The 14,329-nt window shown below is 36.3% G+C and overlaps 2 protein-coding genes and 1 non-coding gene across 4 annotated transcripts; all 3 read right to left on the minus strand.

Annotated features, from left to right (window-relative positions):
• Nucleotides 1–1,518: 1,518 nt before the first annotated feature.
• On the minus strand, nt 1,519–2,917 carry LOC106129077 (ribose-phosphate pyrophosphokinase 2). The gene has a single exon (XM_013327521.2). The coding sequence runs from the start codon at nt 2,646–2,648 to the stop codon at nt 1,623–1,625; it is 1,026 nt and encodes a 341-aa protein (XP_013182975.1). The 5' UTR covers nt 2,649–2,917; the 3' UTR covers nt 1,519–1,622.
• A 333-nt stretch (nt 2,918–3,250) lies between these two features.
• On the minus strand, nt 3,251–14,064 carry LOC106129100 (lysosomal alpha-glucosidase-like). Of its 2 annotated transcripts, none has more exons than XM_060948499.1 (7): nt 13,864–14,064; nt 13,473–13,611; nt 11,910–12,843; nt 11,036–11,243; nt 8,073–8,423; nt 4,435–5,202; nt 3,251–3,729 (listed from the first exon to the last, which is right to left on the minus strand). In XM_060948499.1, exons 2-7 carry the CDS (start codon nt 13,543–13,545, stop codon nt 3,343–3,345), a joined length of 2,721 nt encoding a protein of 906 aa, XP_060804482.1. In that variant the 5' UTR covers nt 13,546–13,611; nt 13,864–14,064; the 3' UTR covers nt 3,251–3,342. The 2 variants fall into 2 exon arrangements, with proteins under 2 accessions (XP_060804482.1, XP_013183020.1); XM_013327566.2 differs by having other exon boundaries at nt 13,833–14,064.
• Nucleotides 7,195–7,356, minus strand: LOC132902690 (U1 spliceosomal RNA). The gene has a single exon (XR_009657210.1). It is a non-coding gene; the product is annotated as a U1 spliceosomal RNA (small nuclear RNA).
• Nucleotides 14,065–14,329: the final 265 nt, after the last annotated feature.

Genomic DNA, 14,329 nt, shown 5'->3' on the forward strand with positions numbered 1-14,329 from the left:
TTTGTCGTCACAAATTTTGAAAATTACGTTCAAATAGATGGTCTAATGATTTAATTGAGATTAAGAGACAGTGTCAGGTAGCAAGCCAATTCCTTCAAAGCTATCTATCTACTAATACATACATACATACATATGGTCACGTCTATATTCCTTGCGGGGTAGACAGAGCCAACAGTCTTGAAAAGATTGATAGGCCACGTTCAGCTGTTTGGCTTAATGATAGAATTGAGATTCAAATAGTGACAGGTTGCTAGCCCATCACCTAAAATAAGAATCCCAAGTCTATAAGGATGTCCCTTAGTCGCCTTTTACGACATCCGTAGGAAAGAGATGGAGTGGCTCTATTCTTTTTCTATTGGTGCCGGGAACCACACGGCACCCGTGTATTAAATCATCATAATGTTATCTCGGGCGAATGACCAAATAAAAAAAATCTTTATTGCTGCGAAGAAAAAATCAAATTAATGACATATTTTTTCACGTTACGTGCATAGAATACTTAATTTTGCTCTGTGTTTCAATAAAAAAATAAAATGATGTAACCCAGTTATCATATAAACATTATTATGATGTAATTTTATGTAAGTTTGTATGTTTGCTGGCTAGGCGATAACCTTGTGATTATGTTTATTTTTAAATAAAGCGCTTTAAGACTTCAACTTATCCCGATACTGATAAAAAGTGTTTAATATATTTTTAATTGCGCTATAAAAATGCAAAAGGTAACAGAAAGTTCAAAGACACTGGGTATTATGGAATAACGCGGTTTTTTCCTGTCTACAAATACATCTATACCCCTTGTGGTGTAGACAGAGCCATCAGTTTCGAAAAGACCAATAGGCCACGGTCAGCTGTTTGGCTTAATGATAGAATTGACGTTCAAATTGTGACAGGTTGCTAGCCCATAGCCTAAAACAAGATTACCGAGTTCATAAGCCTTTCTCTTTTTTCGCCTTTTTACGACATCCATGGAAAAGAGAAGGCGTGCTCCTATTCTTTTTTTAATTGGTGCCACCCGGCACAATTCTAAATTTGGCGTGTAGTAAAGATGAAAAGAATTCCCGCGGGAACGGAAGTTGACCGGAGTCATCGTTTTACGCGGGCGCAGCCGGCGGTGTACTCTAGTGATATATTAAATGCTGTTAAAATAAAAACTTCTTTGTAATTGAAAAAAAAAAATTAAGTGATGTCATCTAAATAATTTTGTCAGTTAAATTCTATCAAAAGACCCGTCCAGCTTTCTTTCTACATTTTATTGTATTTTAGGTAGGTACTTATTTAATAACACAAAACAATACAACTTTAATTCTCCAACGATGTTTTTCTAAATAAAACACTCCAAAAATCATACGACTAAGGTCTCATTCTTAGAATGTGCCCCCTTTTTCGGAAGCATCTGTTACTATACATTTTGGTTTTCTTAGAAATTAGGGTGTTAAATTTGGGGACGATTAAATAGTAGAGATTGCAGAAATCGGCTATATATTTAAAGGAGAGAACACAAAAACAACATTTTGTAAAAAAATATAACGAACTTTTATCAAATAAAACAGTAAAAAATATATAATTAATCGCACAAGTTGAAATGCAAGACGATATTTTTTAAGATGGCACCCATAAAATTAATATGGCACATTATTGAACAAATAAGAAACGGATTCTGCGTAATGCGTACGTCTTATTGCCTCCGCCAGCATCACAGATATATCAATTGTTTGCAATTTAGGACACAATTTCATGTGCTTCTCCTGAGGTATCGTATTTGTCACCACAATCCCTTCCAAACACGAAGCGTTTATCTTCTCAATAGCGTTCCCAGCGAACACTCCATGAGTTAGTATAGCGTAGATTTTACTAGCACCAGCCTCTCGAAGCTTCTCAGCACCTTTCACTATTGTGTCACAGGTATCAGCCAAGTCATCAACCATGATCGCCGTACGGTTCCTAACATCTCCAACGAGAACTGTGGAGTCCCCTTCGTTAGCCCTTTGTCTCTCTTTGTGGATAATTGCAAAATCAATGTCAAGTCTATCAGCGATTCCTGTCATTCTTTTCACACCGCCAGCGTCTGGTGAAACCATGACACTGCTCCTCCATTCAGGTATGTTTTCTTTGATCCATTTCGTGATGGCTGGTTCGGCGTATAAATTATCAACAGGAATGTTGAAGAAACCTTGAATTTGCGATGAGTGCAGATCTATAGTGATGACATGATCAGCACCTGCTACCGACGTTAAATTTGCGAGCAGTTTAGCCGTGATTGGAGCTCGGCTTTTATCTTTTTTGTCTTGCCTGGAGTAGGGGAAACATGGGATGACTGCTGTCACTCTTGACGCTGATGCAATTTTGCAAGCGTTGATCATAATGAATAACTCCATTAGATTGTCATTTATTTCTCCACAGCCGCTTTGGACGATGTAGACGTCTTCACCTCTGACAGATTCGCCTATTTCGACGTTAGTCTCTTTGTTGCTGAACTTCTTGGTGATGGCTTTGCCGAGGTGAAGGTTGAGTCTGGATGCGATTTTTTGTGCGATATCGGGATGGGAGCTCCCGGTGAAGACTTTGATGTTCGGCATTCTCGGGCTCGGGTGATTGAAGCTCTTCTTGCGGTTTTCTTGTCCCTCTCCGTTTTCCTCGGTCTTCATCAGGTTGTGGTGTGTTTTAGTCAGCTGTCGGCAGCTGAGTGGTTGTTGTTTGTTCTGATTTATCTCGGTTCAAGACGGGGTCAGGTTGGCCGCCGTAATCAGTGTCCCCCGCGACAATAACGCTCATTGTCCTATCATTCGAATAAATATTTGTTAGGAAATTTATATTTAGTGTTTGCTTATTTGAGTGAAATAAAATTATTCCTAACGCTATCAATTATCTATATTTTTCCTATTAAGGAATGATTGAGTTGCCATGTCGGACGATGTTCCTTACCTTTATATCAAAGATTCTAATCAATAGTTCAAGTACTGCTTACGCCATTTCACTCAAACTGTCAGCAGTTCCATAAGTTAACTATATAAATTCTTATAATTTATTGCACAAAGAGTAGGTGTAATAGGATACATACATGTAATCACGTCTTCAAACTTGCCTTACTAAGCCAATAATTTCGAAAAAACTGGAAGGCCACATCCTTGGCTGTATGGGTTAGTATTGAGTTTTTTTAGTATATTCGGCATTCAGATTAGTAGACACAAATGAAGAAGGAATGTTTTGTATTTGTTTAAAAATTTATTATGTAAATATATCAACATCAATTCTTATAAAAAAAAAAATCATTCTTGGTAAAACTAATTTGTATAAATTAAGAAATAAATTATCAGTTTTATTTCAAATATGTATATTATTTTAAGTATAAACAAACGTAATCTCCGGCTGCGTTTGTAAATTACACAAAATAATTACAGACGAAATCAGTCTGTAATTATCGTAATTATTCCTTTCGGAGGGTAGTCCGAAAATCTTTAGTTCCGTTACGAAACGGTTGGACACCGCTGTCAAACCACACAATGGATCGAAATCATCGCCAAGAGATGTCGCTAGTAGTCTTTCTTCGTTAGCTTCGAAGGATATAGTCAGGTTTTCTGTTATATACAATTTTCCTGATGCCTGATATGAGTCTATTGATGTAGTGATGTTTTCGTGATCTGTTTCATTGAGGATTTGGTGGTCGAGTGCAATCGTCAGTGATATGAAGGCTTGTTGCCGAGTCAATTCCGCTGTCACACTTGGATTCTGAAAATGATTATTTTTATTAATATTTGGTCAATCTTTAAAATTTTAGTTCCCAGCGTCTTACGAAAGACATCTTGGAAATGTTAATTAACCTATCATTCCCAAAAAAAAAAACATACTTAGATTACAACCACTACCTACACTCTCTTCTAGTAAATTAGCTTAGTTATTAGGAAATTAAGTTCAACTATTATAAGAATTCTAAATATAGAACCGTACTGAAAATAGATGGTCTAAAAATAATTAATTTTAGGTAAAGATAATAAAGCACTTAATTAAACAGTATGTTTGAAGAAACTTATAATGAATTCTTATAATATTTTTGTAGTATTTTCCGCTTCCGTCCTCCCTGGGTAAGTGCCCCGAGTCCGTCTATGGTCATCCAAAATCCTGGAATTACTTCCGTCTGACATCTGGGACCCTTTTAATAGGGAAACCTTACTTTGCTTATACTTAAATCATAGATATTGCACTAGATGAGTGTGCTCATTCCCTTATCACCTTTACGAATATCATCACCGCCGTAGCATTTACCCCGTTTGCGTCCTTCCTGTTGAGAATCCGTAGGCTTAGTCACCTTCTACGATACCGACAAGAAAGAGATGGAGTGGTCCTGTTTCAAAATTGTCTCCCAGGTGAACTAAACAAGTCACGGCACCAAATTTTAAGTAGGTACTTAATAATCATTACAAATTGCACACTTACTTTTTGCATTACAATTATCGAACCAGCTCTGATGAAAGTCAAAATATCCCGTGTCGTGTCGGTCATGGTGACCGCTTCACCTTCTTCTCCGACCAGCTGTGACCCGCCCCAGAGTTCGAACCAGGTCCCTGGTGGAACTCTTACGTGCACGTGACCTTGATTCGGCAGCAAATTTGGAACCATCAGTAAATCTTCACCCACACTGTACTGACTTGTAAGAATCGCTAGTCGCTCCGATTTGGGGAATTGGTAAAACATTGGCCTTAATAACGGACCTTCTTGGAGTACCGTGAAGAAATACGGCATCAAAGTCAGTCTGTTTCTCAAAGAATTTATAGCTACTGTCCTCTCGATCCCCTCGAAAGATAACGGGTGTCTTTCCACGCCTTTCGAGTGAATTTTGATCATAGGCATGAAAGTTGAGGCTAAATACCATTTTAAGCAGAGCTCCCTTTGCGTTGTACTATTATAGTTGAAAGTGTCTCCGCAAATTGGCGATGACCAAAGCCAATGGCCTGATATTCCTCCCAACGCGGCTTGAATCAGTTCTTTATTCAAATTCGACCAAGAGGTCTCGACGTTTTGTCTATGGATCATGACGTCGCCGTTCTGCCATTGGCTGGCGGTCCAAGTGGGGATGCCGTCTGAAGCTAACTTCACGGCGTCTACGAAGTGATTGGAGAATGCGTTGTGTTCGTGGAAGTACATGGTACCGTCGGGCAGAGAAGTGTTCCAGAGTAGCGTTTTGTCGAATGCTGTTTCGAAGTGCTGGAATAAGTAATTATAATTTTAAGTCATTATCATTTTCTACTCATCTTAGCTTGTTCCTGGAGGGGTAGGCAGAGACCACATGTTTGCACTTGCTACACCGGTTTCCCAGTTGCACCCTCTGTAAGTATTAGCTCTGAGAGCTTAGTGGAGGAGGATGCAACAGGGTGCAACTGGGAACACGCAAAGACAAAAGAGAGAAAGAGATTTATGTACCTACCTATGTATTCTGAGGTGTAGACAAAGCTTTATATAGTTAGACAGAGGAAAAATAAGTATAATTAAAAAAATATATGATTTTCTTAAATGACCTCTGTAGCGCAGTGGTTACATTCTCACACCAGAACCACAAGTAGCGAGTTCGATTCTTGTTCAAATCCAAATACAAAATATTTTTACTTTAGCATCCAGTCCGAACGCTTATAACGAAAAGTCCCTTGAAAATTGCTGAAGATTATATCTTACATGTCCTTCACTCCCAAAAGTAAACCCCGAATCGAATTGTATTTTTTACGGGTTTTTGATACGAATCCTTTACGGGAAGACAGAGCTAATAATTTTATAGATTCGAAGGCCACGTTCTTGATAATTTTATACATACATACATATGGTCACGTTTATAGCCCTTGCGGGGTTGACAGTGCCAACAGTCTTGAAAAAACTAAATGGCACGTTCTGCTATTTGGCTTAATGATAGAATTGAGATTCAAATAGTGCCCATCGCCTAAAAAGGAATCCCAAGTTTGTAAGCCTATCCCTTAGTCGCCTTTTACGACATCCACGGGAAAGAGATGGAGTGGTCCTATTCATTTTTTGTATTGGTGCCGGGAGCCACACGGCATTTATATAATTTTATAGTTTGCTAAGGATCCCAACCAAGTTAATATGAACAGATTATCGCAAGTAAATTTCCAATAAGTACCTAATTGACTTTAAAAATCTAGGAGGGAAGAGAAGAATATGTTCTTCGCTACTAGACTAGCATAAAATCAGATTGATTAATTTTAAAAATATGTAATATTATTTTAACTACAAAAAATAAAACAAGTTCAAAACTAAAACATGAAACTGAAATATTTTGAGTTCTATATTAAATCTAACCCTGAGTGTTAACTAAATGAAAGAAAAATATCCGGGTTATTTTCTACATACAATTTTTTTTTGTTCCCAGTACAAGGTTTTTGTAAAATACAATACAGTTAGATGAGCAACTTTTATTGTTCCAAATTATTTGTAACATTGACGATTTTTTATATAGGTATTTATTCTATTCAGTAAAGTGTATCTTGATTCTGGGAACCACTTATATTTTTCCTTATCCACTTATCTTTTTTTTTGCCTTAGTCGTCTAAGATACTGTTGATAAGCGGTTTGCAGAGCAGTCAATATTGTAAACATTCAGGTAGAGCACCGATTATTCCACTATTTCTTTGAATTTTATCTGTCTTAATTTTATTCGTGTTACATACATATAATCACTTCCAAATCCCTTGCGAGGTGGACAGAGCCAACAGCCTTGAAAAGACTGAAAGGGCACGTTCAGCTGTTTGGTAATGATAGAATAGAGATTCAAATTCATCGTTTAAAAATAAAAATTTCGAGTTTATAAGCCCATCCCATAGTCGCCTTTTACAGTATCAGTGGGAAAGAAATGGAGTAATCCTACCAATTCTGTTTTCGATTGGTGCCGAGAACCACACGGCGCATTATTCTTGTTAATGATAAAGAACTTTGAAGATTAACAATTAAGTTATAACATTAATTAAAAGGAAAAAATACGAATAAGTTGCTAAATAAAATGATTTTTGAGAACTGTTTTTGAGTTTAGGTTTTAGGTAGTTCGACAATGATATGAAATGAATAAATTCGACTGAGCGAGCGCTGAGGCGGTTAAATTTTATTAATTCATATAACTATATATGCTATTCGTTACCAAACGAGCATTTGTTAAGCACTCTATGCTTCATACTTCCTTTTTTATTTCAATTAAGGGGGGGACAGCGCGTACGCAGTCCCCACTACCAAAAATTACGCATCCGAGTTATCCACATTAGGGATAATCGCAGGGGTCAACCCATCCGCAGTGCAATGGATAGGCCTCGCCCTGGGGGAACCGCCTTCTTGATCACGGTATCCCCTATGCCAGGTAAGTATGATTTCTTGTTATTTGGTCGGGAGGGTCTTTAAAAGTGAATGAACAACCATAGCGCGTTTTAAGTTCCATTTGTTTACAAGTGGCGCCATCTGTTGGCGTGTTCAGAAAGTGCGTAAGTGTAGTGCGCATGTCAAGTCAATGTCAAACAAGTCAGTCGCCATTTCTTTTTTGGTGTGAATGATGATATACCTGAATCGAAAGAAAACTAATAATATATATCATAAGTATAAATAATAAAAATAAGATAATTTCACTACTATAGTATTTAGCTACGGATTTAACTGAAACTTATTGGCATTGTTGTTCCTTGCATGTTACAGTGCAAGCAGATAATAGGTAGATATAATTTGTATAAAAAAATTATTACTAACATGCAGAGGTAGTACTAATTTATAGCGTCTATATTAATTACGGGATAAATAGAGCCAACAGTCTCAAAAAGATTAAAATGCCGAGTTTAGTTGTCAATTTTTTTACCTAGGTACCTACTTGCATATATTTTTACAAGTATCTTTCATTCGATTCAGATTCCGACAATACAAGATTTTTTTTTTTTATTATTACATCCCACATTAAAAGGTTAACATTATTTTATAGAGTTACTTTATAATTTTTTCGATGTAAGTGTTTTTTTTTTCACCTTTTTTTTAAGAGAAAGGATCTGGGTTTTATAAAAATGTATATAGTTTTGATAAAAAAAATTAATAAATAATACCTGATTGTAATATGGCAGAGCCGAATAAGCATAACTATGATTTTTGACAGCTTCATCCAAAGGCCAAGTGTTTTCCAAAAATATTCCATCCAGGGTCTCATTATACTGCCACCAATTCTTTATAAACTCATGACTAACATTTCTGTAAGTCGGGTAAATAACGCTATGTTTCTCAACCATTCCTTTATAGATTTTCCCGGCATGATTTCGGATCATGTATTCTTCGAAATCTACGGCTAGATCTGCACATTCTTCATCTTCTTCACCAGGTAATGTGGTTTCTTCAATCCGTGATTCAGTCGTTTCTGTAGTGGTCTCTGAATTGGATGTATTTTCTTCAGTATAACGTATCTGTAATGAACAAAATATTAAATGAATTTTTTTTGATTACGTGCGTATATTGAACTGCACTAGCACCTAGGTCATAACTGAAAATCAGCGTATTGCTCTATAGCAATAAATTCGTTGAGTTGTGACCTTTTTGTATTGCTACACCCTACTTAATTTGTATTCCATATGAAATTGTAAATTGTGTGAAGCAAATCAAATTAATGAATTATCTATCTATCTAATATTATATGAACAGCTCTTACCAGGGTTTTTGCCTACTGTGAGAATTTTCGGAAAAAAAAATTTGATCTCGTTTAATTTTAACTCATACAAAAATTTATTAAAATAGGTCCAGTAGTTTGAAAGTGTAACAAACAGACTTTCGTAATTATAATATAAACATATTTACAACAATTCCTCACCACTCCGGAGAGGAGCTCGGGGTATGCCTTTGACCATGGATCCTGGATTAGGTGTGTCAGGATTTTACACCAAGCGACTCCTATCTGACATCCGCAACCTTTGCAGTTAAACCTAACCCGTATTGGATTACCTGTATCAAACAGCAGGTGCCCATCGGCGCGACTTTTGTCTACAATAAATTTTGAAAACCCAATCTTGAAAGAATATTGCCAACATAATGCTTAAGTATTTAAAAAAAACCCCCGTATTGGATAGCCTGCGGGTTTAATTTCTATCAAATGGAAAGCAACTCAGAAGGCTAGAGAAGATTTCCAAAAACCACATGCGGAAAAAACCTTTAATTAAACAAATAAAATAATAATACATACATACATACATACATATCATCACGTCTATATCCCTTACGGGGTAGACAGAGCCAACAGTCTTGAAAAGACTGAAAGGCCACGTTCAGCTATTTGGCTTAATGATAGAATTGAGATTCAAATAGTGACAGGTTGCTAGCCTGTCGCCTAGAAAAGAATCCCAAGTTTGTAAGCCTATCCCTTAGTCGCCTTTTACGACATCCATGGGAGAGAGATGGAGTAGTCCTATTCTTTTTGTATTGGTGCCGGGAACCACACGGCACTAAAAATAATAATAATAAAAACAAAAACAGATTGGACTGATCATGGTTACACATCCAGTTGTCTGAATGTGCAAGTTTCCTCACGATGTGTTCCCTCGCCGTAAAAGCATCGGTTAGTTATTAGTATTCTAACTGGTATAATAATAATTGTTGTCATTGTATTACTTAATTTGTTTTACTGGGCATCGCCCCGAGTCCTACGCAGTGTTTCCAACCCCAATATTAAAATCAGTGTCAGATAATTGGTAAAAAAAAACTGTAGAAATCTGTTAAAGTGTTCCTGAAAACTTTGAAAAGGTCAGGTTAAGATTACCCTAAACCGACGAGCATGCAAGAAGAGAGTAATTTAGCGCCACTTACAACATACATACATACGTCCATATTCCTTGCGGGGTAGATAAAGCCAACAGAGCCAACAGTCTTCTAAAGACTGATTGGCCACGTTCAGCTGTTTGGCTTAATGATAGAATTGAGAACCACTTACAACATACAAAATACAGAATTCAGGTTCTTCGCAAATCAGACTTTATTTACGCGAAATTTCAAGAATATTGGTTCAGTTAACTTACTTTCGTAATTATATAGATTATCATTTGTGATTAGGATTAAGTTAGGATTCTTTTATGTGCGTTTGGTTATTCATGAAATACATCATCGAATGATCTGATTTTAATATAATTTTACAAAAAAAAATGTACATTTAATTGTACATCTCAATTCTATCATAAAGCTAAAACTGTAGAAATCTACAATTGAAATTGAGGTGTTGGCAACACTGGTCTTTCGAAGTATCAAAGGAGAATATCTGAGAGTTATTATTAACACTACAATATACTATATCTAGTCTAATTAAAGGCAAACAGACTACAATGAACTTAGGCCATGAATATTTTGATTCTAGACATTGTTACATGATTCATCAAAATAAGTTTGGTTAATGGAACACTCCCAGAACGGTGTAGGTTAAATAAATATACGAGAGTATAAAACAATGACATAATTATTGTTTTCACTGCAAAGGAATATTCTCATCAGCATTAGTTTTGATGTCTGCTTCTATTATACAACTAGCTGTGCCCGCGACTTCGTCCGCGTGAAATAGTTATATTGGGCATAATTGAAGCCCTCAAAGATGAACTGTTTCCCCCGTTTTTTCCACATTTTCCATTATTTCTTCGCTCCTAATAGTTGCAGTGTGATGTTATATAGCTTAAAGCCTTCCTCGATAAATGGTCCATTCAACACAAAAATATTTTTTCAATTCGAACCAGTAGTACCTGAGATTAGCGCGTTCAAACAAACAAACTCTTCAGCTTTATAATATTAGTATAGATACTATACATACATATAATCACGTCTTTATCCCTTGCGGAGTATACAAAGCCAACGTAGAAAGGCCACGTTCAGCTGTTTGTCTTAATAATAGAGACATTTAAATAGTAACAGGTTGCTAGTCCATCGCTTAAAAGAAGAATCCCAAGTTTATAAGCCTATCGCCTTTTGTCCCCTTTTTAGAGACAGTTAGCTCTGTCTACCCCGCAAGGGATATAGACGTAACTATATGTATGTATGAGATACTTACGTAAGGTGACAAATGCGGTGTAAATCTTTTATTGGCGTTCTTCACTAATCTACCGCCTTCGTCTATGTATGTCTGTGCACCGCATTTGTTCTCCAAAACAATGGGGGAAGTCCCGCAGTGGCTGTCGTATGGAACTTGCGCCTGAGTGGCTGCGGCTGTGAAGTTCGTTAGGTGTTGGAAGGCTTCGGATGGTGATGATTCTATTTCACTGAAAATTTAATTGGAACTGTTGTTTTTAATGTTAAAAATGATCTATATTAGTCATTTTTTGTATACGCACGAAACGAAGGAATGCGGAGTCGAAACATTTGAAAATGATTTCAATGATCGAATTTTAATAAATAATTCATAATATTAAAAATAAAGAATAGAACTATATTTTTATTATTATGTTCACTCCATCTCGTTCCCATGGATGTCGTAAAAGGTTTTTAAACTTGGGTTTCTTCTTTCAATTATATCATTAAGCCAAACAGCTGAACGTGTCACTAGAGCGACGGGCTAGCAACCTGTCACTATTTGAATCTCAATTCTATTATTGAGCCAAATAGCTCAATGTGGCCTATCAGTCTTTTCAAGACTTTTGGCTCTGTCTACCCCGCAAGGGATATAGACGTGATGATATGTATGTATGAAATATTACTTAATATTTTCTTTAAATTTTGCAATATTTCGGTTATTCTACTTCTTAATCTACTAACCAAATTGAATAAATATTACATTTATTCGGCAACTAGAATATTATAGCTTCCTTAAATGAATATATGTATTTAAGGAAGCTATAGTATCAAGTTTGCCTCATATTCTATACCTACTGCACAGATCTATAATAACAAAAATATCATTAAATTTAATCAAAATGCCTACAACTCACTTGCAAACATGCGCTCCAAGCATCCAATATTCCAACTGCGAATTCGACCCTAATAATTTCCTCACATCCTTCATTACATCGGAAGGTTCAGGGCCCACAAACAAGTGAAATTTCAGGCCTCGGCTTGTTAAACTCCTTAAGAGCATCTGATTTTCCCCTCCAACGATCATTTCCGATGGCTCTTTTACATCGACCAGCAAACCGTGGTAGGAGCCGTTAGATTTCGCAAAGATCAATGGTACAGAACTCAATCCACCGTCATAATTATATATAACTTTAGATGTCCCTTCAAGTAATGGTATTTCCCCAAGACCGTACATCGTTTCGTTTGTCAATCTAAAAGCGATCTCCCAAATTCCGTCGGATGCTATTAATGGCCCTCTCGCTGTGCTAAATATTATCCCTTGATCGCTGTTCACGGTGACACTCAATTCTTGAGCTGACAGTGTATAATCGTAACTTTTGTTTTCTAATTTAGAACCTGTCAAATCCATTATAGTCTGATCGTAAAAAGTGAAAGAGAGATGGGTGGAAGATATTTCGTCTACAGCAATTTTAATTCCAGGTATACTAGGTAAGTTCTTGAATGGAACGGTAGGGATTCTGGGTACAAGTATGGTGTTCTCACTCCACTGATGATTGAGGATGTAAGAGAACCTTGACGGGAATCTATGGAAGCAGAAATTCGTGTTAAGGTCATAACAGCATTGGGAATGGCAGTTGCTTTGTTCCATGGACCCGTTTCCGCATGGAATTCTTGCGAATCTGTTCAGAAGACAAGTGCCAGTGGAATACCCATCCAGGGGAGGCCAGTCTCCGCTGCTGACGTACACGAACTGGTACAGAAGTATAGGAACTAAGATTCCTAACAAAATGACCGCCAGGATCACCTTTATCGGCCGGTTCAGCAATATGTAGTAATACCATTTTACTTCTGAAATGTGAAAAGAAATTTGTGATTAATAAATTATCTTATGGATTTGTTCTGCTTCTTTCTTCTTTAGGAGGAGCTCTGGATCTTGCTATTATAACAAGTGGGTCATTAAGAAGGGTGTGTATGAAGCGTTTCTCCTTATGACCTTATTGAATTGCTACAGTGCACACCTTAGTTTCTTTTTTATGTTATGTGTTTAAGAATCTTGTGTACGTTGAGTTGTTCAAATAAATCTTTGATTCATTCATTCATTATCCTTTGATCTTTGTTATCTATATCTTGAATCAAAGTTGCCGCGTTGGGTAAAAATGCTTATTCTTCGAGACATGGACAGTTTGGAGTGGCGCTTTTGTGCCTTTCGGGACCCATTGGGCATCTATTGATGTCACCCGCTAGAACACTGTCGGCCCGAACGACAGAATTGACATCATATGATGTCAATGATGTCAAAAGTTCATGCATGTTGAAGCCTTTTTTTATTATTCGGTCTATTTGGCTACTATTACTGAAAGAGGACTTTCTAAAATTCCTATTGGAACGAAAAAAAATTGACAAGTTTACTGGGAATTCCTTTGGGAACTAGATGATTGGGAATTTTAACTTTTAAATTATAAGGATGATTTTCTTACTTTTAGCTTGGTCATACGAGTAAGGCTCCTCTTCCACTAGTTCCTGTTTGTCGATGTTCGCGTGTGATAACATCTTTCCTTATCTTTTCCACGGAATTTTATCGAAAAATGTGCATCCGATAACAGTTCATTATGGGTCCTGCAATAGAAAATATACATTACATAAAGCGTCTTTATCATTTACGGAGTAATCAGAGCCAATAATTTTAAAACCCCGTCACTATTTGAAATTCATTTCCAAACACATATAGCTGAAGGTAGTCTTTCAGTCTTCACGAGTTTATTTCGAAAGAAATGGAGACGTGATTAAATATATGTATGTAAATGTGAGTCGGTTAAGCTAAAAAATAACAGACATACCCATTACACATCAACACACATCAAAATTTACTTGCGTTTTTCAACCGATACAAAATATTTATCGAAGTCACTTTTTATTCGTTACGCACTTTGTTTTAGTCACTTTTAAGGTCCAATTCTTTAAAAAAATAAGAAAGAAAGCTTTTATTCTATATAATTTTGTTTAAATAATACGATATTCTTGTTTTTTCACATGTAAAACATGCACATTACACACTAATAGATTTATTAACACAATAATTAATGATTATCAATCGAAAAGTAACGTCATAAGAATTACTAATCGGTATTCTTGATAATATTCAGATAAGATAGCGCTCCTTTTGTTACACGATTGTATTGTAATTAAGAACGGTGATTTTTTTACCCGATTGTGGTGGAAGATGAGTTATGATGTTCGATTGTATTTAAATTTCTGACCAAAAAACAATTTGTACCTCTTTCTCTATAGTTGTATGGAATTTTTAGAGCAAAAGAAGTCTTTGTTATTCCTAAAG

This window comes from Amyelois transitella, chromosome 16 (genome assembly GCF_032362555.1).
Source record: "Amyelois transitella isolate CPQ chromosome 16, ilAmyTran1.1, whole genome shotgun sequence".
Taxonomy (NCBI): domain Eukaryota; kingdom Metazoa; phylum Arthropoda; class Insecta; order Lepidoptera; family Pyralidae; genus Amyelois; species Amyelois transitella.